This window comes from Oxyura jamaicensis, chromosome 13, assembly GCF_011077185.1.
Source record: "Oxyura jamaicensis isolate SHBP4307 breed ruddy duck chromosome 13, BPBGC_Ojam_1.0, whole genome shotgun sequence".
NCBI lineage: Eukaryota > Metazoa > Chordata > Aves > Anseriformes > Anatidae > Oxyura > Oxyura jamaicensis.
Window position 1 is genome coordinate 1,511,113 of NC_048905.1, and position 24,578 is coordinate 1,535,690.

General features: G+C 35.9%; 1 protein-coding gene across 2 annotated transcripts in view; it reads left to right on the forward strand.

Moving 5' to 3' along the window:
- Positions 1-24,578, forward strand: part of GABRG2 (gamma-aminobutyric acid type A receptor subunit gamma2) — a 71,392-nt gene that overhangs the window by 12,917 nt on the left and 33,897 nt on the right. For both annotated transcript variants that reach the window (XM_035338547.1, XM_035338548.1), the window contains exons 2-6: positions 13,839-13,987; positions 15,567-15,634; positions 16,590-16,810; positions 20,664-20,746; positions 21,435-21,572. In XM_035338547.1, coding sequence (XP_035194438.1) covers positions 13,839-13,987; positions 15,567-15,634; positions 16,590-16,810; positions 20,664-20,746; positions 21,435-21,572 — 659 coding nt within the window. The remainder of the gene's footprint in view (positions 1-13,838; positions 13,988-15,566; positions 15,635-16,589; positions 16,811-20,663; positions 20,747-21,434; positions 21,573-24,578) is intronic.

Sequence of the window (24,578 nt, forward strand, 5' to 3'; positions counted from 1 at the left end):
AAGAGAAGAGAAGAGAAGAGAAGAGAAGAGAAGAGAAGAGAAGAGAAAGAAGAGAAGAGTCTGTGAAGTATATGTTTGTATGTGTATGAAATAGAAATTTCTCCTATTTTCCTGGTGTTTTGACTAGCGATAATAGTCACATTTAAACATAAGGGATGGGAAGATAGGCTTTGCAATGATCATTATGCCCAGCCCACTCAAATGTCAAAAACTTGAGAGGTAGGTAAAATTTGCATATTATGTGCCTTACATTCTGTTTATTGGAGACTGATAGAAGAAACGAGAAGAAAGAAAGAAGACAACAGCTGAGTGAACCCATAATCAGTTTCTTCTCATTAAAATAAAGTTGCTGAGTCATCTTATTAGTTATCATCAACAGTTCAGCATTTTTTTCAAAAAAAATAAATAATGAAGTTCTTGCATAAAAAGCTGAATATAATTGATAGTAAGATTTTCTTTCAGTGTAATATCACTGAAAATATATACTGATATCAAAATATATACTATATACTGATATCAATATACTGATATCAAAAGTACACGTTTTACATTTTTTTTCTGTACCCTGTACCCTGGCATTGGCATGCCCTGTACCCTGGCATTGCTAACAACTGGCTGTAGAGCCACAGAGTGGGACGAATGTGATTTCAAGGTAATAAAAAGAATCAAGAAATAGTATTTAACAAGGTGGACTTATATAGTAAGCTTGGATATAATGTGGAGCTGCAAAAGAACAAAGACTTAAAAGCATGTTATCAAAGAGAGAAAAATGATCCCAAGTGGATCTTGGGGTGAGAAGGAAGAAACTACCAACATGACCATCCTTCCAGCAAAAGTTGCCAGATGGTGGCAACTAACTGTAAGACCTCACCACCACTGTTATGAAACCACCAACCTCAGGAGCAGGGAAAGGGTTAGCCTAACATCAGGAAGAGGCATGGAAACTAAAAACTGGGTATATAACAACTTTAACTGTATTGTTATTAGTGAAACTTTTTCTGCAAAAACATATTCTTTCTCTACATAATTACATCTGGACTACTAACAATTCTTGTCAGACTGTTCAGATTCCTATTATAATCACAATAAATTATTGGCTTGCTATGTAAGGTGTGTTTCCTTTTTGCCCACAAACAAGATTTTGAGCACAACAGAATGACGATACCCATGCCCATGAAGTCTGGATACTTTGATGGCTCTAGTGAATACTCATTCTTTCACATTTCAGCTTTAAAGGACCTTTAATGAAAGTGAGACTACCTGAGATAGCCTTACTTTCTTTCTTCATTTCTTCAGTGTCAGGGTGAGATCACCGGGACGGTCTCCAGAAAGTTTCACCTTCAGAAGTGCTCTGTCGTTTAAGTGGAGGAACAACTGTTCTAAACCCTTGAACCAAATGTCTTTCCTTGCACTTGGTTTGAGTTTGTCCAAAGGACAAATCACTAAGGGATTCTTTGTATCTTCACTGGGAACTGCAGCCCTGCAGAAATGAAACTTGGGTTCATAATAATTTCTTACTGTGCAAAGAGGGAAAGGAATTCTCCACAGCTGTATGTGTGTCAGATCCTGCTCAATGAAACCTGGCTGCTTTGAAAATTCTCTGAAATCCAGTCCCTGCTGTAACAGCTACCAGATTGAACATGAGTTTTTTTTTTTTTTTTTTTTTTTTTCTCTGTTCGTGACTCTGTTTGCTTACAGTCACCAATAGAAAATTAGTTTACATCTCTCGCTTCTGCAGATTTGTAATGATAATCACTCTTTCTTCTGACATATACTGAAGCTTCTGTGAATGCTTGTGGACATGATTTTCTTCTGTAAAGTGATTTAAAACTGGAAGAGCTTAAGAAACAATATTTTTACAAGTTTTTCTTCTTTAATATTTCATTGAATAATTTATGTGAAAAATATATGAAGAAGCAGGTCTTCACCGCAAAATAGCATTGGACATCATATACAATGGGAAAAGGTTAAGTTTCTCTTCTCACATGGCACTGGAAACTGAAGTTTTTTGTTGCCTATTGTTGCCTTCAGTGATGGGAAGAAACATAACCAGCCATTCCCTCTGAGTGGGACAGCTTATTTCTTATTTATTAATAAGAGACTGAAATATAGTTCTAACCATATTATAGGATTACACTCTGACTCCCCCTCCCCCCTTTTTTTTGGTGGGTGTGGGGGGGGAAGTGTAAAAATTTATTCCTAGGGAGTTCCAGCTCCAATACGAAGGAAGCGATTTGTAAAGTCAGGTGCTACTCTACAGGGCTAAAGGCTATATATAACTGTCTAGGTGCATATGACAGCAGAAGTGCTAACAATCCTTATCCAGAAGCTAGGATGTTCATACATTCTACAAAATTAATGAGACCCTGACTTGAGCCATCCTGCTGGACTTTCCTTGGTGGCTGGTTCTATTGGAATTTCATAAGAAAACCAATATAGTCTGTTTTATTGAAATGAATGAACTCCATAGGGAAAAATCAGACACAATTGTTGACTATTCTTTTATGTAGATGACATAAAGACATTAGCTTGCCACTTACATTCTTAATGTATCACACATCTAACCTGTGATCAAGACTAAACTCCAAATCCACCCCTGCACAGTCTGTTTTATGAGTGTAAGTGCAAACAGTGTCTTGCATGATATAAGCTGATTTAAGTGGGATTGCATGGGTTACTACTGGTTATCATGCATTAAAAATGAAGGGAAATCAAAAGCATTGTTAAAAAATTAAAGTTTAATGTTTGCTAATTGCTTATACTCATTTTGTGAATGAGTTAGCTTCATGATGAGTTAATTAAAGAGCTGTGTATCAAGCAACTACTTGTTGTTCATTCAGCTTGCTCTTCAAGACACATTTTCTTTCTGACAAACATGTCCATAATGATACTTCCATGATCTTAAAGAAGCAAGAATTGAGAATATACTCAGAATGAATAAATAAACCCGTATTGGTTTTAAATTTATTGTTGCCTGGCTCCCCAGTCATTCTAAGGTTATCTGACACACCTGACATACCAAAGATATGGGCTATAATGTGGCTGCTAAGAACAATGGAAGAGTGATTCCCAGCAATGCAACCTGATTTCCAAAACACAAATACCTAGGCACATTTATGTGCGTATTTATTTTGTAAAACTAATATAGACTTACAAGAACAGTTGATAGAAATTCCCCAACACCTTTCAGCAAAAAGCACATTTACAGTAAGAAAATAGGTTGGCTCCTAGGCAATTAGGTTCCAAGATTAGATAAAGTCCATTCAGGTAGAAGATGTAGTCCAAAAGTTTCTCCAGGTGACAGAAACAAATTTGCGTTCAACAATACTGTGTTAACATATCTGAATATGATGATTCAATTAGCTAAATGAATCATTTTGCAGAAGCGGAAATTGCAGAAAACCTGAAGAGTTTACTTCATCAGGATCTCTGCTGAGAAAGCCGTAGAAAGTATTCAATTTGGCATAAGCAAAGCTGAGGACAGAACTTGTCAGAATGCAGATGCCTGTTCTAGGAACCAGGATGGAATTCCTTAATTCTGATTGATATCTTAAGCTTGACTGATCAATTGCACATTAAAAGGAAGAAAAGAAAAACGTTGGCACCATGGATTGTTAGAAAACTCATTTCATTTCTATTTATCTGTGCCTAAATGAACTGTTTATTTAGGTCATCAACATTCTAAAATCCAGATCCTCCAACACCATTGCTTTCACAAAAGATCAGGATGCCCCCAGACTTAAAAAGTAACCTAGTCAGAAACCTGGTCTAGTGTAAAAGCTTATGAGGGGCATTGATTTGGACAAGAGGGCTTCTAGTAACAACTATTACCTGTAATATCCTTGGCTACAGAGATGCTTCAGCCGTGCATGCTTACATAATTTTAACACCAATAAATGTTCTCCTTGTGTGAAATAAGTTCCTTATCACTTTCCTGCACTTAAGCCATAATAGAAACACCCTAGTTCAGCCTTGTAAGAAGATGAGAACTCTGTAATCTTTTTTGTTATTATTATTCTGTGACCTGTGTAGAGCTTTTCAAGATCTGTTTCTTTATGTTCAAATTGTACTGTCGTTTCTGTCTGGATTGTATGCTATTCACAGTTTGGTATTACATAGCACTGATGCGGTGATAATCTCCATGTCAAACTCTATTTTTATCGTTATCTTGTTAAGACCTCACACAAAGAAAGAAAGAATAAAATAAAAAGTTTAGTTTTCACATGCAAACAGGTTTTCCCATTCATTAATTGCAAAAACAAGTGTTGTGTCCAACAAAAGGTTTTTTTTTTTTTTTTTTCAAAGCTGAGGAGGCTGTACTTGTTTCCTCATTTTAGCTAAGCAATCCATTCTAAAACTGGGTGGAGCGCTGCAAGCTTTTATTTATTTATTTATTTATTTTTCTGTTGTTATAACTGCTTACAGCTTTGCCTTTCTAATAATATTTATCACAGTGCTGTCAGACACAAATCAGAAAGTTTTCTATACAGTGGAATATTATTACCTGAGTATTTCTTAAATGAGTTGACTCAGTAGAGCAAGAAGGACACTAGTCCTTTAAGTGGGATAAGCATCCAATGTTCCTGACTCCCAGCACAATATGGGGAGCACCACACTACAGTGTTTTGCTGGGTATTTAGACACAGAAGATGAGAATGAAAACATTCCCTGATGCATTTCAGTCTAATGAGGATTTATATTCAGTTTCACCTGAATTTTGAAGCTCACATATAAAATAAAAATTAAAAAATGAATAAATAATCTAAATAAAAAGTTTAGGAGTGTTATTCAGTAAGAAAAATTGCTGAAATTACCAGCATTTTACATGTTTGTTTCTAAACAGTGACAGATTATGATGTAAAGATGACTGCATCATGAATGATTGATTCCAGAATTGAAATTACCATGCTGTCAAAATACAGAAAAATTGTGCAAGTATCCTGACAAACTTTGAATATGAGTACCTTACAAGGTATTACAGAACAATAATCTTCATTCTTCCATTTTTCAAACCTAACTGAGCAATAACTTTTATTATTATTATTATTATTATTATTGAGATAATATTGTTTAAATAGGTGGCTGCAGGGCATTCATGTTTTCCTAATTTTACTGAGAATAGCACTAAGCTCCATGCTCCTCTTATTAATTTATAGTGAGATTTTAAAGTAATATTTTCTGAAAAAAATATGTAGCTTATTTGAGATGAGAAATTACGTATAACAGTAACAGATGACAATTAGATACAAAAAATGCAGCCAGAACAAATGGTGAGAAGTCACACTAAACAATACCTATTCAGATCACATTTCAGTAACGGTTGTTAACTTAATTTCTTGAGCTCTCCCAGCTATAGCTCAAATCTACAGGAGCTGAGTAATAGCAACAGGCAACAATCATACCCCATGTGCCTCAGATTTCACATGCAGAGATGCATAAAACAATTTTAAAAGAAATTAAAAAAAAAGGAGAGGGGAGGAAAGGGAGGTAAAACAAAAAGTAAACCTTCTGAGATTCAAATAATTCTGAGGTTATGCCTTTTACAATTAGATATGCCTAGATAATTTCAAATCAAGTCAAAGCTAAATTCAAGCTAAGACTACAATGCAGAAGAATACTGAAATTATTTCTCAGTTTCTGTTCATTTCTACCTAATTTTGTCCTTCACTTGCCACTTAAATGTCTAGCCATAACTACAGTAAAAAGAGAGATGAGTAGATTATATAACCTCATGTAAACAAAATAAAACATATTTATATATAAAAAAAATCCAGCTCAAAAAAAAAAAAAAAAGAAATTGAAATGATCATCTTAAATTACAGAACTTTATCTGAATCATCTGAGTTCTTACAAGTATAAATGCTGCTCTTCCAGCTCAGGCCATTCAAAATGAATTATGTGAGCTTGGTTTTATAATTATGACTCTTTTATCTTACTGGCTATAAAAGTTTGTTTCATGCCTCTACATTTTGTTATCCTTCCTGGGGATGCCATGTATGTCCTCTCCCTGCCCAAAAGTCTTATATCATGGTATAATTCACTTTTGGTCCACTACATCACCCTAGTCCAGTATATCTGACAATAGAAATCCTTTATCTATTTATTTAGTCAGTGTGCCTCAATTTCTGCTGGATAAACTGATCCCAGACTAGATGCTACGTTTCAGCCTCCATTCCATTTTGTTTCTTTCTTATGGCTGCTAACACTGGTCTTTGCTTCTCGTAATCTTAGTGATAATTGGTCACGATCCCATTTTGTTTATATTATAAATATTTAAAATATAACATGATAACACTCTCAATAAGTGGACCCCAAAATTCTCTCTTAAAAAAAAAAAAAATTCAAAAACTTATAAGCAGCAAATAAAATTTTTAACCAAGTTTAATTTTCATTTTCAACTTTTCTCTGTACGCACTTGCTATAGCCAAATTCTACAGAATCTGCAAATATGGAAAAATAGATTATTTAAATGTAACTGCCAAAGGCTAAAATTTATGATGTGATCAGGTATAGTAGCTAATATGAGTGCACATCTTGGGGCAGATACAGAATAAGTGTGAGATAAATTGGTCTGCCGTAACTGATAGTTTTACAGTGACTAATAAAAAAGCTTCGTTGCCATGTTATATTTAAGACGTCAGTGAAAGGGTTTAAGAATTGGATTGCTTTACTCAAAATGGTTGACAAGTGCCAGCAAGGATGATATGAGCTACTGAATTATTAGAAGAAGGTGTGTAAAATATATGTCATGATACTTAGGTGCTATGTTTTCAGGTACCATCTTATTCAGTAGAATATAAAGTAAATATTCAAAAGAATCCAGCCAGCCTTTAAATCTTGAATTAGGCATAATTTTCAGAAATGCTTGTTTGTTTGCTGGCAATCTAGGGTCTTCACATGCTGTAAGGTCTGAAAAGTCATCTGCTGGGAGCACTCATATCTGCTGTTCTAGAGATTTTGGGGTCCTAAATACTCCCTCTGAGACTTGTGTACTCAGTCCCTACTTAATTTTGTTTTGGTTATAGCAATTTATTTGTGAGAACTGTAGTATTATTTTAATCACTTTTCCTTGTATGCCTCAGTACCTCTGTGACTCAGGAAGGATAAAAAAATTCAAGCAGTACTCCTGGCTGTGAATGGGACTACACAGATCTGGGCCGTTTACTTCTTCTACCAGCATTTGCTGTTACACTAGCCTTCCAAGACTTTAGTCTGATCATTTCATGAGCAGTTTTTGAATATTTTAAATGATTAGAATACTTCATGGAATAACTGTACCAGTAGCATAGGAAATAAACTGTTCCACGGGTGACCTACCTAAAATATAACTACCCAAACCATTAAGTAGGGGTAAAAACCAATTTCTTTCTCCCTGTTGTGAACTTCTTTAGCCTCCTTCACCCCATGACTAACTCAATTGGCCAAAATACAGTTAATAAACTCTAAAGGCTGAGTCCGAAACAAGCTTTTCTGGAAACAATATGACTCAGCATTTCATAGTTCGGTCTAATTCTTCTGGAGCTCCATCCAGATACCAGAATCATGGTCTCACTGGTGCCAGAGGTCTAAGAGGAGGGAGCAGAACAAGTAAACACTTTTCTCTGATTTCTAAGCCCAAATCTTCCAATGCAGTTTCCATTTCCTGTTACGGAACTTCAGATGGCTAACTGGATTTTCTATCTTCTACTTTAAGCAAAGCATTATCTTCAGTTTCTGTCTCTGGTGTGGGAACTGACAAGTATGTTACTTGGGAAGAGAATAATCTTCACATTTACGTGACCTGCAATTTTGAGAAAAAAAAAAAAATGGTTGGGTATTGTAGAGAACATTTAATAGTAAAACAGAAATAAGTACCACTGTAGCACGGTCAATGTCAGTCTCTTTTCTCAGGTAACAAGTGTTAAGATGCAAGAAAACAGCCTCAAGTTGCTCCAGGACAGGTTTGGGTATCAGGGAGAATTTCTTCACAGAAAGGGTGGCCAAGTATAGTGAAACAGGTTGCCTAGGGAAGTGGTGGAGTTGTCATCCCTGGAGATATTTAAGAGACATGAAGACGTGGTGCTTAGGGACATGGTTTAGTGGTGGACTTGGAGGTGTTAGGTTGATGGTCGGACTTGATGATCTTAAAGGTCTTTTCCAACCTACATGATTCTGTGATTCTATGGGAGGCCTGGTCCTGGGCACAACTTCTGGGTTTACAAACAGACAGAACAGACATGAGCAGGGAGAGAAAATTGAGCACAGTGCTTTGTGAAAAAAAATAAAAAAAATATAAAAAAAATCTGTTTTAAATGAGATATTTTTACTTAAAATATGATCAGTAGTCAACAGGAGAGAGTAGATACAGTTAGATTTCCACAGACACTGTAATCTCCTGCCAAGGTGCTATTCACTACACATCTTGTATGCATAGAGCATCTCTGTATCTGCAGTGGGAACGTGAAATATGTCCTTCCCTCCCAGTGACTGTATTATCATCATGAATAAAATATACCATACAGCTTACTGTAACTGTTTATGTACAGCAGAGAATGAATTTAGTTTAACTATTCATTAAGTTAAACAATTCTGTTAAGTAAAACAGCAAGCTTAGTTTCAGCCATTCACTAAGAGGTAGAAAACATTTGAGCTATAAGTGGAGATTTACTGTGTGCGTGAGTAGATTATTAAATCTTTCCTGTAGGCTCTGTAGCTTCTATAGCCTACTTAGCATAAAAGATAAAATCATTCAGATTTTTTTTTTTGACAGATAAATTTTAGTTGGAGTTAAACTAATTACTTGTTGGCTATTCATTACTGCTGAAATTCTTTTTCTTTAGGCACAGTGACCACTGTGATTCTGCTTGCAAACAGCAGAGCAGTAGCCAGCAGATTCCAGCAGGGATAATTGACTCTCATGTGAAGTTTCATAATAGAACACTTGGAAAAGGTTAAACTTCATTTTCTAAATTTGGAAAAATTAAAGGACAGAACCACAGCAGGTATAAATCAGCATACTTTGGTTGAAGTCACTGGAATTTTAGAGATTTAGACCAACAGAATACATGAGCTCACATCTGAATATTGAAAGACTGAGAAATCATGATAGGTTTCTGCTTTGGAGAAAAGCATCGTTTCCCTTCTACTGCTTATGTCATTATCCAAGTTATGAAGTAACCAGTTGCGAAAATCATATTCCTATAGATTAATATTTACCTTATTTTGGAGGAATATCCTTGGTGAGTGATTGCTCACTAAAGAAACAAGATGTGCCCAATCTTTCCCTCAGTTTAGACAGAAAAATTATTGCTGCAGTCAGTAATTTTAAATGATCAGTAGTGCATCTTTACTGACAAATGGTGGTGTTTTTCCAATACTACATATGGTTCTTCTGAAAGTTATATAAGAATGTCTTTGATATAGAAATGTTGTGGAACAGCAGAGATCATCAAAAGTTATAATTCTGACTCTAAGTTAGCAAACATGGTAGTTTTGAAAAAGATAATCCCTTCTTTAATTTGAATTTTGAACTAAAGAATTTAGGCCAAATGACTCCAAAGGATAATAATTTAAGACAGCTAAGTACCATTAATATATGTATTTGCTGAGTTTTACTAAAAAAGGTGATTATTTTTGCATTGGTCTCAATCTTATTGTCAGGGAAATGAAAGCAAAAAAGAAAATAAATCATATTGATCCTAATGAGAGGAGGAATAGATTTCAAAACTGTGGACACGCATGGTTTTGGACTGCTAAGAGAACAGTATATCAACACGTTAATGAAACCTTTGACTGGCAGGCTTTGCTCTGTCTTCTGATTCAGAAAAGAAGATTAAAAAAAACTTTTTTTTTTTTTTTTTTTTTTCCCCTAAGGCATCAGTGATTTTACAGCAGAAAGATCTTCTCAGACTGACTGAACTAATCTACTACTGTTTTTACATATTTCCAGTGTAGAAATAATGTCTTTAATGCTGAGGATTCTGTAAAAGAATGCCAATCAAATAGAGCATCTCTATAGTTTTTCACTCCTTGGTAGGAGAACCTATTCCTAGCTGCAGTACGTACTTCTGCTCAGAGATGACAATTTCTGCATGAACGATGACCAAGTGTTGCCCAGATGGTACTGCAAAAAAATGTATGGATGATGTGATGTGCATTAGCAAAGATATGGAGAATCTGGTCCTGAACATTTAGCTGGTGTAATCCCACTTTGTGCTAAAGTTACACCTCACCAATGAGGACTCCAAAGAGCTATTTAAATGTTGGAAGTCAAGGAACAATTAATTTAATGTGGAATTAGGACTAACATAGTGAGGAAGCTAAAAAACATGAGATAAAACTTGTTAGATCCTGCCATTGTAAAAACCTCACTGGCAGAATGACATTTGTATGCAATTGTAGTGATTTACCAGTTTATAGATCTTATGCATTTTATCACAAAATGAATGAAACCAGTGACTCAGTCTTGTCCTGTCATCCGTCCACAAAGTTTCCCATGGTCCAAACTAATGCATTAATAAATACTAATAAATACTAAAAATAAAAACTAATGCACTAAAAAAAAAATCTTATTAACATTTTTCTGACCTCTATCTGCTTTGTGATGATGTTTTTCAAGTAATATGACACATTCAAAGAACCCCCCTGAATTTCAGGCATTATCATGGTTTTATATAAGTAATTATAATGAAAGCAAGCTCTTGAGAAGGGACTGGACCAGATGACCTTCAAAAGCACCTTCTAACTTTAAAAGTACCTTCTAAACCTTATTTTCTTTACTATTTGAAGTCTCAAGTTTGTATTCTAACCCTCTTGAATCATGTTTTACAAATAGGAAAACTGGGTATCCTCAGATTGGTTTGCACACATCTTGTTACGACACTGATTTGAGAAGTGGGAATATGTCAGAGTGAGATTTTGCATCAGTGTCTGAAACAATAACTTTCAAAAAATGTACTGTAATCTGCAAATAGGTAAATAGATGTGGTTTTGCTTACCTCTATTGATAGACCTGAAAATGTCTAGCAGTCAAAAATAAAAATAGATTTCAGTACGTATTTAAGTGTAATCTGGGCATTATCAATTTTTTTTCTGGGCATTAAAAGCACTTTCAATTTTTAGGTAATATAATCAGAAGGACTGATCTGAAAGTCTTAAAGAGATTAAAAGGGCTTTGTCATTATAACTTTCATTAGTGTTAATGGCACTTGCACAGCTAAAGCCCTGGTCATCTGGATATAGATGAACCTCTGATTGCTCTGGCTGGTATGCAATTTTACAGACATAGACATTTAGGCAATTGGATATCCATGTTGACTTATGATCCACTTGGAATTCAGATAAAAGATGGAATTCAGTGGCCTTTATCCCTAGTTGCATTGGCCTTGTTTCCCTCCGTCTCTTTCACACTGATGTCATAAAACATTTGCTGTGTTTTGAGATTTGGAGTGCCAAAATGGCTTGGGATGCCAGATGAACAAACAAATAGCTATTTCTTTCCTACAAATCATTACCAAAGGGAAATGCAAGTTTTAGTGCCTTCAGGCTGCTATTCAATATGGTTGTTCTGGATTAGAGAAGTGTCCCAGACAATCACAAGGTTTTCCATCTTCTGATTTCACACTATCCAGTACACCAGACTCTACTAACTAGCTGCTTAACTTTCGATGTTTTTGCAGCACCTTCATATTCAGGAAATCATTGTCTCTGTGAAAGGATGTATTTGATTTGCTTTTTTCTTTTCCACACAGAAAAACATTTCTTCTTGGAGAAGGGATATTTAACTGGTTTTACCACAGGAGTATGGCGTTTCATACATAAAGGTTTTGTTATTTATTTATTTCCTCTGCAGACTAAAAAGATATAGTCTAATGCCTTCTGTTTGCAATGACTCTATTTAAAAGGATTTCCTTTCCTTCAGGAGGGAGAACCCATAACTGAAAAGTTATGTTCCTTTGAATTGCAGTTAGATCTCTGAACCCCAGACAGCTGAAAAAACACATTTCCCTCACCGATTTAATTATCCCGGTCCATTTGTTAGTACCAGCAGAATACTATGTAGCACATTGCCAGTTAAAACACAGCCTTTGATTGTCAGTAATACATTACAGGTTCAGTCTGTACAGCCAAAAAGAGAAGGCTGGGTTGCCAATTGTTTGATCTGGAAAGCTGAAGCTCCAAGATGTTAAGTTAATGCTGATGCAGGATGGCTTAGGTGGTACCCAGAGGCTGCAGTCAGTGGTACTTGGTACAAGCAGTTAAAATGACCTAGCTTCACTAGAAAGCTCAACTCAGTGCAATGCAATACTTGCTCTCTCATGCACTCTGTGCATTCCCACTTGCCAGTGTCTTATGCACAGTGTCACGCTGCTTCCAAGTTCTCTGTGCTTTCAGCAGCTCTTAGGAAAATGAGGTGCTGTGACTCTTTCCTGTTAGGGTATGTTCATGGGGAAGAAAGAAACAAAAGCCTCTTTCTTTATTAAGCTGTATTTGTGCAGTTGGCTTACAGCTCCCAAATGCTCAACACAGGAAAACCCTCAGGCCACCAATGCTGTGTAGGTCTAAGCAGGATGCATCAGGGTAGTGCTGCAGGTAGGAATGTGCAAGACCTCAACTGAGCAAAGGTCTGTATTAGCAGAATGGTTCTCTTAGCATGTGGGACTACTTATTCCTTTCCTATCACACTCATAAGCATGGTCTGCTGTGTCTGTTTTCAATCACATGTGTCAAGCATGAGCTCCAGACCCCATAAAATCTGCTTCTCTGCACTCTTTCCCAGTTCTGTGTTGTGCAGAAGAGACTATAGAGATTCAGACTGACACGGGAATATTAATGAATATTTCTGCTTTTAACCTACTCATATCCAAACCCACTGTCTTGCTTAAAACATTTGTAATATCACTAAGAATTTCAATATCCTGCAATGTTTAAACTTTGTCATAGAAGCAGATCAGGAAAGGAGGGCACTAGCATATTATGCAAATAAATAAATAGGCAAATAAAAAACCTTACAATTGTTTAACACCATTCAGCTTTGATTACCACTGAAATTCTCAAATGAAAGTATCTGTTAATACCATATACTAAATAAGATTCTATGTTCTCCTCTGGAACTGGAGGCACAGATTTCAAGAAAGGAAAACACCCATGAAGGCTATTCTACACATTTCTGATGCCTAACTTGCCCTTTTACCACACTAAAATGGTTGAATTTTACTAGATCTGTTTCCATAATGTTCAGTAGCAGAAGAAGATTAAAAAAAAAGGAAAAAAAATATATTCTCTGGGTTCTGCTTAGCAAAAGTGAAAACAAAAACACCGGCAAAAATTTATGCTGAACTTCCTAAATGAACAATAAGCTCAAGTTCATCAGAGTGGGGAAAAGCTGTGTGACAGTATGTTTGAATGAATCTAATTACTGGCCTTGTCAGTAATGTGTTGCATCAAATCGTTCTCTCAAAGGAAAGTAATACAACAACCCTGTGTACATACTAAGTGATATTTTGGTGGAGAGTTGCATAACAATGACAAAAAGATTTACTTTATAATAGGTCCCACCTGAGTCAGTAAGAGAAAAAATAGACATGCCAAAGGTGATAAGCACTGAAGTTTCTTCAAATAGACAGTGTGATCTCAATTGTATTAAAAGGAAACTTTGCTAATGTGAACTGTAACCTCAACTATTATGTATGTGACATCTTTACTGTGAGTCTCCTTTCATAAAGCAGGCTACTTTTCAATGCTTTGCACAGTACTATTAAAACCAGAATTACATGTGTAATGTCCATGTCCAAAGAGGTTGTCTGTAAATTCATCTTTTTCAAGGCTTTGTATTTCTTTGTTTTTATTTGTTTTTACAGTTCCACCCAAAAGGGAGATGATGATTATGAAGATTATACTTCAAATAAGACTTGGGTTTTGACTCCCAAAGTACATGAGAGTGATGTCACTCTTATTTTAAATGGCTTGCTAGAAGGATATGACAACAAGTTGAGACCTGACATAGGAGGTATGTTGGTTTTCTTTTTAGTCCAAATTTGAGTGGTGAAGAGAAAGCTTTTTCATACCATATTATACTATGCAGGTAGCAGAATCCATTGAAAGTTGCTATGAAAACAGTAAGATGTAGTAAAACATCACTGGCACAAAAAGTACCCATGATTTTGGAACCTGCCATAAATTGTTAAGATTGCTAAATCTAACCTAAGACACCTAACAAAACCATCATGGTTCAGCAAATCAGGCCACTTGTAACCTTGCAGGTTAACCCTGGCATACCTGGGGCCGTGACCACTGTCCCGGGTAGCCTGTCCTAGTGACTGACAACCATCTCAGTGCAGAACCTTTTCCTAACACCCAGCCTGGCCCTCCCCTGTCCCAGCTCCACGCTGTTCCCTTGGGTTTCTGCTCCGCAGGGCAAGAAATGTATGGGGAATGAGACAGTGAGAAAGAGGGGTTCACAAAGGATAATTGCAGTCAAGCAGATTGACTTGATTTCCCTAAATTTCCCCCACAACTGATAAAAGTATATAAACCCAAGTTCAGACTCATAATGGAAGTCTTATTTAACTGAAAAAAAAAAAAAAGAAAAAAAAAAAAAAGAAAAAAAAAAAAAAAACTTTTGCAAGGATCTTCCTCTCCACTGATTACTGAGGGAGCTGAGAGATAAGGGTCCCTGAGTAGATAGGAAAAGGCCCTATGTGTGTACCTCTGTGGAAGAGGATACAGAAGTAAGATTATAGGAAAACACAAAGAGAATTCACAGATGAGGCAGGCAGGCAGAGGAATGCATGGAACAGCAAGGTTAATGAAAGAAACTGTTTCTAACAAGTTTACAGAGGCTTATAAACCAAGGACATTTTATGATGAGTGAAAACATGAGTGTTTAACCTTCAACATGTGCGGGTAGGCTAAAGAACAGGAGTGTGCTTTACTCTCCCAATCCAAGACATTAAAGAGCAGAGAAAAAGTATGTATTTATTAAAAACATACTTGGAAAAAAATATGTTTTAGTCAGGGTATTTGAGAACAATAAAGCTACAGTAATTTCAAAATAAATTAATCTAGCAACTGTTTTTGTTCCTGCTTTAGAGCCTTGAGTATTAATATTACTTTGGGTTCATGAAATTGTTACTTACCTACAGGCATCTTTGCAGGCAACAGCAGTCACATTGCATTCAGCATTATAATGTTAAATGAGTGATGCAACATATTGTAAGAGAAATAAGTTTCCTTCCGTTGATAGCATTTTGTCAGATATGTTGCTGCGATTTGACACAAAATATACATATTCAGTTAGATATGACTCACTAAAGTAATGACGCTGGTTTCAGTATTTGTTCTCATAGCATAAGTAAATATGTTCTGATAGAATAAATTGTATAAGAATTCATCTCAAAGTGTGTTCAGCTAATTTCAAGCTGGAGAAATTGCTGTAAATTTATATCTATTGTATATGCACATTTAAATGTAAGGCAACCATAGCCATACAACAGAGGTACTAAAACAATCTTTTTCATTTGTTTGATTCTCTTGCAGTTGGTTTTGACCTTCATTCATGGTAGTGATTTTTGTTGTTTCTCTTACAGTTAAACCAACAGTAATTCACACTGACATGTATGTAAATAGCATTGGGCCAGTGAATGCTATTAATATGGTAAGTAAATGATTGCTACATTTTCCTACAATGTTCAAAGTTGAATGTCCATCATTTTTGGCATTACAAGGTTTCCATTAGTTTTAATGTTGTGTTATACCTATATTATTTAAAATCTCATTGTTATTATATATGTAAGGACTGCATGAGCTATGAGTCTAGATGAGCAAACTGAGCTGTGAATAATAACAGTTTTAACATTTCTTTGCACATCCATGTGCTGTATTCTGCAATATTTCTGACAGTTTAACTCTTGTAGGACTGACCTTCCAGATTGCTACAAATCAAGCAAAGGCATTCACTACTCCTGCCACTGAGAGATAAAAGGAAAAAGCTCAGATCCTAATAGCAAAGTTCCATAAAGAAAACTTGAATTCTACCTACATATAGCTGACAGAAAGTGATTTAGCCTTAGCACCACAATGTCTACTTCATTCTAATAGTTTTCAAGTGTAGCAAGAAATTTTACATTGCTCTTTTTCATTCTACAATTTCTTTTGCTGTTTCTGGCTGCCGACTGGCTACCAGGGAAAGTGAGATTTCAGCACTTCTACATTAACTGGGGAGGGTCACAGGCAATTGGGTTAGCCAAATCACTTCAAATCTTACCTGTCCTAGATCCATGGGAATAAGTAACTGTTCTCTAATGTGATCAGATGTGGGTTAAGGTGTGGGGACATGGAATCTGAAAGGTACATACAAATACGACTCTATTTTATTTTAGGTCAACCTGTCAACAGGAAAATAATGAAACAGGATTTTGTTTTGTTTAACAACAATCTTTGGTAAAGAATCTCCTCAAAAATTCACAAAAATAATGCTTTTATCAGTTCTATTATCATCTTTATTTCACATTTGTTTTTTTGTTTTCTTATGAAGTTAAGGAAAGCATATCAGGAGTAATGTGAAATGCTAAGTGCTATGTTTTCATCAGTATTTCTGGTTAACACAACAGGAATATACAATTGATATATTTTTCGCCCAAACGTGGTATGACAGACGTCTGAAGTTCAACAGCACTATAAAAGTGCTCAGATTAAACAGCAACATGGTTGGGAAGATCTGGATACCAGATACATTTTTCCGAAATTCCAAGAAAGCTGATGCTCATTGGATAACAACTCCTAATAGGATGCTCAGGATCTGGAATGACGGCAGAGTATTGTACACACTGAGGTATTTACATCTGTCTTTAATTTCAATTTCTCAAGGGAAAACCAAAGAAAAGGGTCCTGTGAATTCAAGTCACTTGACATTAATCCAAAGGAAAAAACAATGTTGTTTTCTATTACTTATGTGTACAACCCTGAAAAAGGAAAATAGTAAGAAGTGTTTTTTTATTATTATTATTTTCATGCAATATATTTGATATCGATAAATTAAAATGGTTTCATTTCTACCTATAGTTTTTTCTGTCTTCCTTCCCAAATAGTTACATTTATATACTAAAGAATATAAGCATGATAATAGTAATTCATCTTCATTTTCATGTACGTTCTAATGTTTACCAGTAGTTTGGTCCGTAGTGTTTTATACTTTTTTTATTAGGTTAAACTAATGAATTTGAAATATCCTTGAATCAAATAGATGTTAGAAATGAGGTACTGCAAGAACCAGAAGCTTCATATTCTGAACTGATTACTGCTTTGCTAGGTTAAGTTCCACCTGAGAAAATATTTCATTCCTCAAATATCTTAAGAAAATAATGATTCTCTTTTTATGATCGATCATTTATGGCTTAGGTCAATACCTACTTATATGCCCTCTTCCATTAAAATTTTCATGAAACTAAACTTGGTATGCTTATGTCCAGATTTCTCACTTGCCTGGATAGTTTTTCTTTTGAGACAGATTATTCTTATAAGTCTTGTAAATAACTGTTACATGCATGCCTACATTTAAATGTTACATAGGCAACTTTTACTAATTTAAAAAAAACAATCCCAATTATCATAATATATTTCCTAAATGTGGAAACCCTAGGTGCATTTTTTTTTCTAATGTGGTATAATATTTGGCTGTATGTAAAATGTAGATAAAGGAGATATCTGTTCAAGAGACCTTATAATTTAAAATAAAATACAGTCAAAATTATCAGGCTTAAGACCTTCTGAGTTTTATACTATGTTTTCAAATTGTTATGGATTTTCTGCTTTTGTTTTACTGGGTGGAAAAAAAGAAAGTTTCAGGACAGCATATTCATTAGCATTTCAATGAATAGTTTTGAATCTTTCCTTAAGACGACCTTTTAATGTTGCAAATGTTTGAATTACAAAAAAAGAGTCTTATTTCATAGTTATTTAACATTCATTACACATTGCATCACCAGAAGAGATAAGAGAATGATTGGAATTGAAATCCAGTGCAAATCAAAGTCAGCCTGATAAAGAATATCCCAGGTTCACTTTTGAAATGTTAAATTGGACTTAGCTACACCAATGTCTCTTTGGACTTGGTACCTTTTTTTTTCAAACCACTGTTTCCCTCATTAGAAAGAAATATACCTGATAGAACTTAAAAACATTTATCCAATACTTATGTATGTCTAGTTGTCTAGGTGAGTCACTGAAAGCACCAATTAGGATTCATCCAGAAATGAAATGTGATAGTATCATTGCAAATCTGGGATTCTGGCTCAAGAGAAGAGGGCTCCAGGAGAGATGGCTGATTTTCTTATTGGCTCCCCCAAGCTCAAGAGCACTCAATTCTGACCAGCAGGAAATTAAGCAAGGAAGTCTGCATGGATCAACACAAAGCTCCTGACAAAACTCAAATGTGGAAAGAAAACATACAAGAGGCAGAAGCAGGAACAGGTGACCCAGAACACTGTCCAAGCTCTCAGAGACAGGGTTAGGAAAGCCAAAGTTCATCTGAAATTGAATCCAGCAAGGGACATAAAAGCATAAAGAAGAGTTTCTTAACATACATCCTCAACAAATGGAAGACTAGGAAAAATGTGGGTACACTGCCAAATGGGAATGGGGATCTGGTCTCAAAGGACACAGAAAAGGCAAGGAATACAATGCTGCCTTTGCCTCAGTCTTTACTGGTAAGACAAACCTCCAGCAGTCCCAGGTTCCCAGGATCAGTGGGAAAGCCTGGAGCAAGGGAGGCATACCCTCAGTGAAGAACCAGGTACAGGCTAAAAACCTGGACAGCAAAGTGGATGGAAAATTTCATGAGCTGCCAGGTGCAAAGGGTTGTGAGCACAGTCATGAAAGAAGGAAAGAAGCCACTAGTGGTGTACTCCCCAGTTTGGTACTGTTTACTGTTTAACACCTTCACGTCTTCATTAATTACCTGAACAATAGGACAGAGTGTACCCTCAGCAAGTCTGTAGGTAACACAAAGAAAAAAGAAGTGATTGCAAAAGAAGTGATTGGTGTATCATAGGGTTGCACTGACACTCACAGGGACTACAACACACTGGAGAAATGAGCCAAGAGGGATCTCATGGACTTCAGCATAGGAAAATGTAAAGTCCTGTATCAGGTGATGAATAACCCTATGCATTAGAACAGACTGGGTGCCAGCCAGCTGGAAAACACAGATGGGAATACAGGAAATTCTGGTTAAACATAAGAAGAAGCTTTCTTACTGAGAGAGTGGACACATCATGAAACAGGTTGCCAGGGAGGTTGTGAGGTTGTGAAGCTTGTGAATATCTCCATGCTTGGTGATTCTTGAAGGAAGATTTTTTTTTTTTTTTGGACCCATATTATAATTTTCTTCAAATGAAACTGATGATAGAAATGAGAAGAGAAAGAATGGACGATGTTCTTAGCACACAGAATTCTCTCTCCTTTTGTGTCACAAACACATCATCCCTTAGTTTCAAGAGCAATGAGTTGTTCCTAAATCCCTAACGTAGAAAAGATTCCTTTTGACTTTATTAACTTGTTGACTAGCGGCCACAGCATTCCTCGATAACACACACACACACACATCCACCCAGTGGGAGATTCAGGGAGCCATCTGCATACAGCACTGACATGCATGAACCAGGAAGCACGCTCAGCTCACAGAGTTGCTCATTTGGAAACCAAGGAACCAGAAAAAAAAAAAAAAAAAAAAAAAAAAACAACAACAACAAACTACAGTTTTCATATGAACAAAAGGAGCAACTGCTCTTCCCCTCCCCATCTCCTCCATCCTGTCCACAGCCTTTTCTTCTTATGAGTTATTTGCTTACAGCTCATGTATCATGCAGCTCATGTCAGGACTGGGATATGTATAAGCTAGAAACAAGGAAGGGATTAAATGAAAAATTGTGGAGCTTTTAGCAGGGCATACATCTAATCTAATTTTGGATTTCCAAAAGTACTTGTGTGATGAATATCTATAGCACCTACATCACTTGAGTTATAATTGAGATTTTCCTGATAGTCAGTGGAGAGAAAAACCTTCCTGGTGCATTCCTCTTTCGATTTAATTCAGATGTCTATTTTGGAATGCAACGAAGTATATCCCCAGAGCACCTTTCTTTCCACTGGATGCGAAGATGGCTGAGTTGGCTATCTTGGATGCGGATGTCTAAAATTGGACTCTTACACATCATTTCTGAAATAGTATATATATTTTGTTCATGTAAAATACATTTCCCTAGTGCATTATGGCATGTTGTGACACAGAGACTTGTCACTGCTCAGAAGAAAACCTGTGTATCCACTCAGGGACTTGCCAGTCATGAGTAATTCTGCCATTTCAGATGCATAGGAATAGAACTTTTAATATCTCATTCTACTGTACAGTAGATGGTAAGGGCCAACATAACTAAAAAAAAAAAAAAAGAGAGAAAAGAAAAGAAATACTGCTTATCAATAAGCATGTCTTCTTATGTTCGGAATAGCCAAATTAATATATCCATATCAATAGTTTACTTTTGCTTTTTTTTTATATTCATTATATATATGCATATTTCACAGTCAAATTCCACCCTAGTAACCACCCTTGTTTTACTTGCCGTGACATAGCTTTCAGAACAAACTTCTCAGGTGTGTTCTTTATAACCCGATCACTTTGTCCTCAGGCTCACAATTGATGCTGAGTGTCAGCTACAGTTGCACAACTTCCCAATGGATGCCCATTCCTGCCCCCTGGAATTTTCAAGCTGTAAGTAACATGCTTAAAAATACCTCTTTCCTGACCCATGCTGAGCTACGTATTAAAAAATTGTATTTGTATACTTAGTGTCAGATGGGTTATATTCTTAGCTAGACGTAATGCAATAGTTTTCAATTTTATTTTGACATTATTTTGAAGTATATGGATCACATGTTCACAAAGAATGTTATATAAAAAATGTGTGACTTCTGGGACCCCTATGATTAATATTTATGCTTATATCTTAGCATAAAAGTAGACATTTTTATTTTCAGCATCAAAGTCTTGTGACCTGACACTTTTTCTTTGCACATGGGTGCTCTACTATTGCAATGTAGGAGTTAAGAGTTTTTTTTTTTTTTTTTTTTTTTTTTTTTTTGCATTCAGGTTGAATTAATTCTGTGTCCAGCTGAAGAATTTTGGCTGTAAATAAGGGGTGGGCCAAACAAGTGAAAAACTCAATTTTGGAAAATTTACCTCACATGCTATTTTAATTTATAATAACTAAAATGTGACATTAAGTAAAAGGCACTACTAAATAACTTGAGGGAAATAACATACATATATATAATTTACTTTCAATATGCTTCTCCAGTTTTTTCCAGAAATAGAAAATAGTATTTTTACTCCCCAGAATACATTAAAATCCTAGCAATGACTATGAAACAAAGCATTCTGTATTTTCCTTCGCAATAAGATGGCTACCCAAGAGAAGAGATTATATACCAATGGAAGCGCAGCTCGGTGGAGGTGGGGGACACGAGGTCCTGGAGGCTTTACCAGTTCTCCTTTACGGGATTAAGAAATACAACTGAGGTAGTGAAGACCACATCAGGTAAGACAACTGATTTATTTACTATCACATTTATTTATGAATGTATTAAATAATTAGAAAGAAGGAAATCTCTGACTGTTTGGAACTTGACATTAGCACTTCACAGAAAAGATACAGGGTTTAGTATTCCTGAAGAGGAACTCACAGAAAGAAAAGGTGTTGCCTATTGTCCATTCTTGCATTGTCCTCCAAGAAATGCTTAGAACTGGCAGAAGAAAGCTACTGCTGCAAGCAGTGAGTGAGCAAAGGTACTTTCTAGCCTGCTTCAGCATAGAAAACAGCACAGCTGAGCCTCCAAGTGATAATCTGATATTGATTTGAATATTTTACAGTTCTGTTCTCAACTCCTAGAAGCAGAAAGTTAGGCCTGGACAGAAATGAAATTCAAAGTCATAACCTCTTTACTACAGCAGCTCTAAGCGTATTTTGCTCCTTAAAACAGGGCACATTCAGCTCTCATTAAAGAAAACAGTCTTGCAAGCCAGAGTCTCAGATGATTTTCTTGCATATTTCTATCTCCTTGGAAACAAGTAATGGAATTTAAAATGATAAATGAGGAAGGACTCAGATTTTAATAAAAATGGCAATTTTAACCCTACTAGCTAAGCAGGAAAATACATTCTTCTAGACATATATTGTTGTATTTGTCAGTGGAAAGGAAATCACTGAGTATGAGAAAGGATGCAAAGAAAAAATACATATTAATATTCTTGTACATGCATAATATCCCTTGTCTTTGATTTCTTATTTTAATGAAAGCAGTTTTTCTTTTCAGGTTGCTTTTGATTTTCACCTTATTTTATTGTTCTGGCAAATATATTGGTTTAAATCCAGACATTTGTGTTTATTTTGACTTCAGAAATATCCCCATCCATTAGAAAGAATAACACAATTATTTCTAAAAGGTCAGCATCACTATTATATTCAAAAGGAGAATGAGATAACGCTAGAGCTGAGAGCAGCCTGCTGTGCATTATACTGGAGTGCAAACAAAGAGTTTGAGAATTAATTCAACTTCTAACTCCTAAATCACTGAATATTAAGCACCAATGACATGTTTGGTCTTAGGAGCAGGGCAGAAACAGAATGAAGTCTCCAAGCAGTAGCCACATTTGCCTTGTGGTCCCTTCTGGCATTCTATCTGAAGGAAATATTTAGTCAGCTATTAAATAAAGCATTTGACCTTTCTCATTTTCCCATGGAAATAAAAACACAGGTGCAAAAGAGGACAAGATAGCAGTGTGCGTGGGAGCCATAGCTGCTAATAACTACCATTACACATGATATGGTGGAGCTGATCTCAAAGCAAAAATATAAACAGCAATGCATCTCACCTCAGACTGCCACTGCAGCAGACACAGCGCAAAAGGCAGCAGTAAACTGAAGTAGGGTCTAGGATCTCATCCTGCCCTGACTGACCACTAGATTTATGTCAGCCATAACTTGAGTTCCCCTTATTTGCTCCTTTTGTTGTTGTTGTTGTTGTTGTTGTTGTTGTTTAAGCGATTATCTGATAAACTTATTTTGGCCAGAAATACAAAGCAATAAAATCTTAACACACTGCAAGCTTCATATCCACATCTTGTAGTGGTGAATCAAAAGCACTCTAATGTTCTGCTAATGTGAAGTGAGCACATACTGGGAAATAAGCAGTAAAGCACAGAAAGAAAACAAAAGATACTTTCCCATGTAAAGAAAACTCTTTTTTTTTTTTTTTTTTTTTTTTTTTCAGGGAACAACTATTCAAGCTTGTAGTACTACCATAATGTTGTACCAGTAATTTTCAATATGACAATATACACGATACCTTTTAATTTGCTCAAACAAAAATAAGTGATTAGCAGTTAGCATGTCCTTTAAAGCAGAGTTCCTCTAGTCATCCCTCAACTCCTAAGAAGAAATGCTCATGACAACTACTCAGCATCCTGACCTACTCTAAAGATCTGAGTACAAAAACTTGGAAAACAATCCTGTGTATGTTTCTTCTCCTGTGGTTATCTTAAATTTGATTTTCCTTGACTCTTTGGTTTATACAACTGCAGATATGCAAGAAAATTTGATCCAGGTGCAGAATCTAAATAATGAGAAAGTGAAGGGAAAAAAAGAAAAGATTGTTATGAATATGGTCTGCCTCCTACAAATAGTGTGATAAAGCTGGCAGGGCCCAAAGACTGTTGCTTACCTAAATGCCTTATTCGCATGCTGGGAACTATATTAAGTACAATATTTCTCAGCCCGATTTATTACCTACCTAAAATTACTCTGACATACACATATTATTAACAGAGCTGCCCCAAAAGAAAAGAAAAATAATCCAAGCTATTAGATTTACTTGCAACCTGTGTACATCCTGATTACACAAGAGTTTGAATGCCCAAATAGCCAAAATTAGTCACGAGGCTTTATGCAACTAATTGCAGTGCTGTGGATAATGGAGTTTAGGTAAAAAAAAATAACAGTCCCACAGGTGATGCTTTGGAAGAGATATGAGCTTAAGCACAGTGGAGGAGATTAAGGAGATGTCAGAAAGAGGACGGTACTGAAATTCCCACAACTCTTCCACAAACTAAATGTAGGTGACAACAGAACCCAGTGAAACCTGAACGCGAGATGTTAGTGTCTGAGACTGAACAGTTATAAAACAGGAGGAGCCTGAGGGTAGTATTAAGGTATTTGAAACTGGAGTCAACTTTCCATATCTATGTTTACTCCATTTTGAAAGAAGCTCTTGATTCTCATTGTCTCCCAGTGACTAACACATCCAAGTCTTTGAGAGATATGCTGGCTCAGTGACCGATGCAGAGAAGAGAATCAAAAAGAATGGCTGAGACTTGGTCATTAAAAATTCCCTGCTACCTCCATTTCTGTCATGTCATAGCTAAATGTTCAAGATCTGGGCTGAGTTAAGGGCAGAGGGAAGCAAGAACTGATGAGTGTAAGCTCCTTAATATCTGATGAACTCATCGAAGTGACATTTGTCTTCAGCTCTTCTTTTGCAACCAGTGC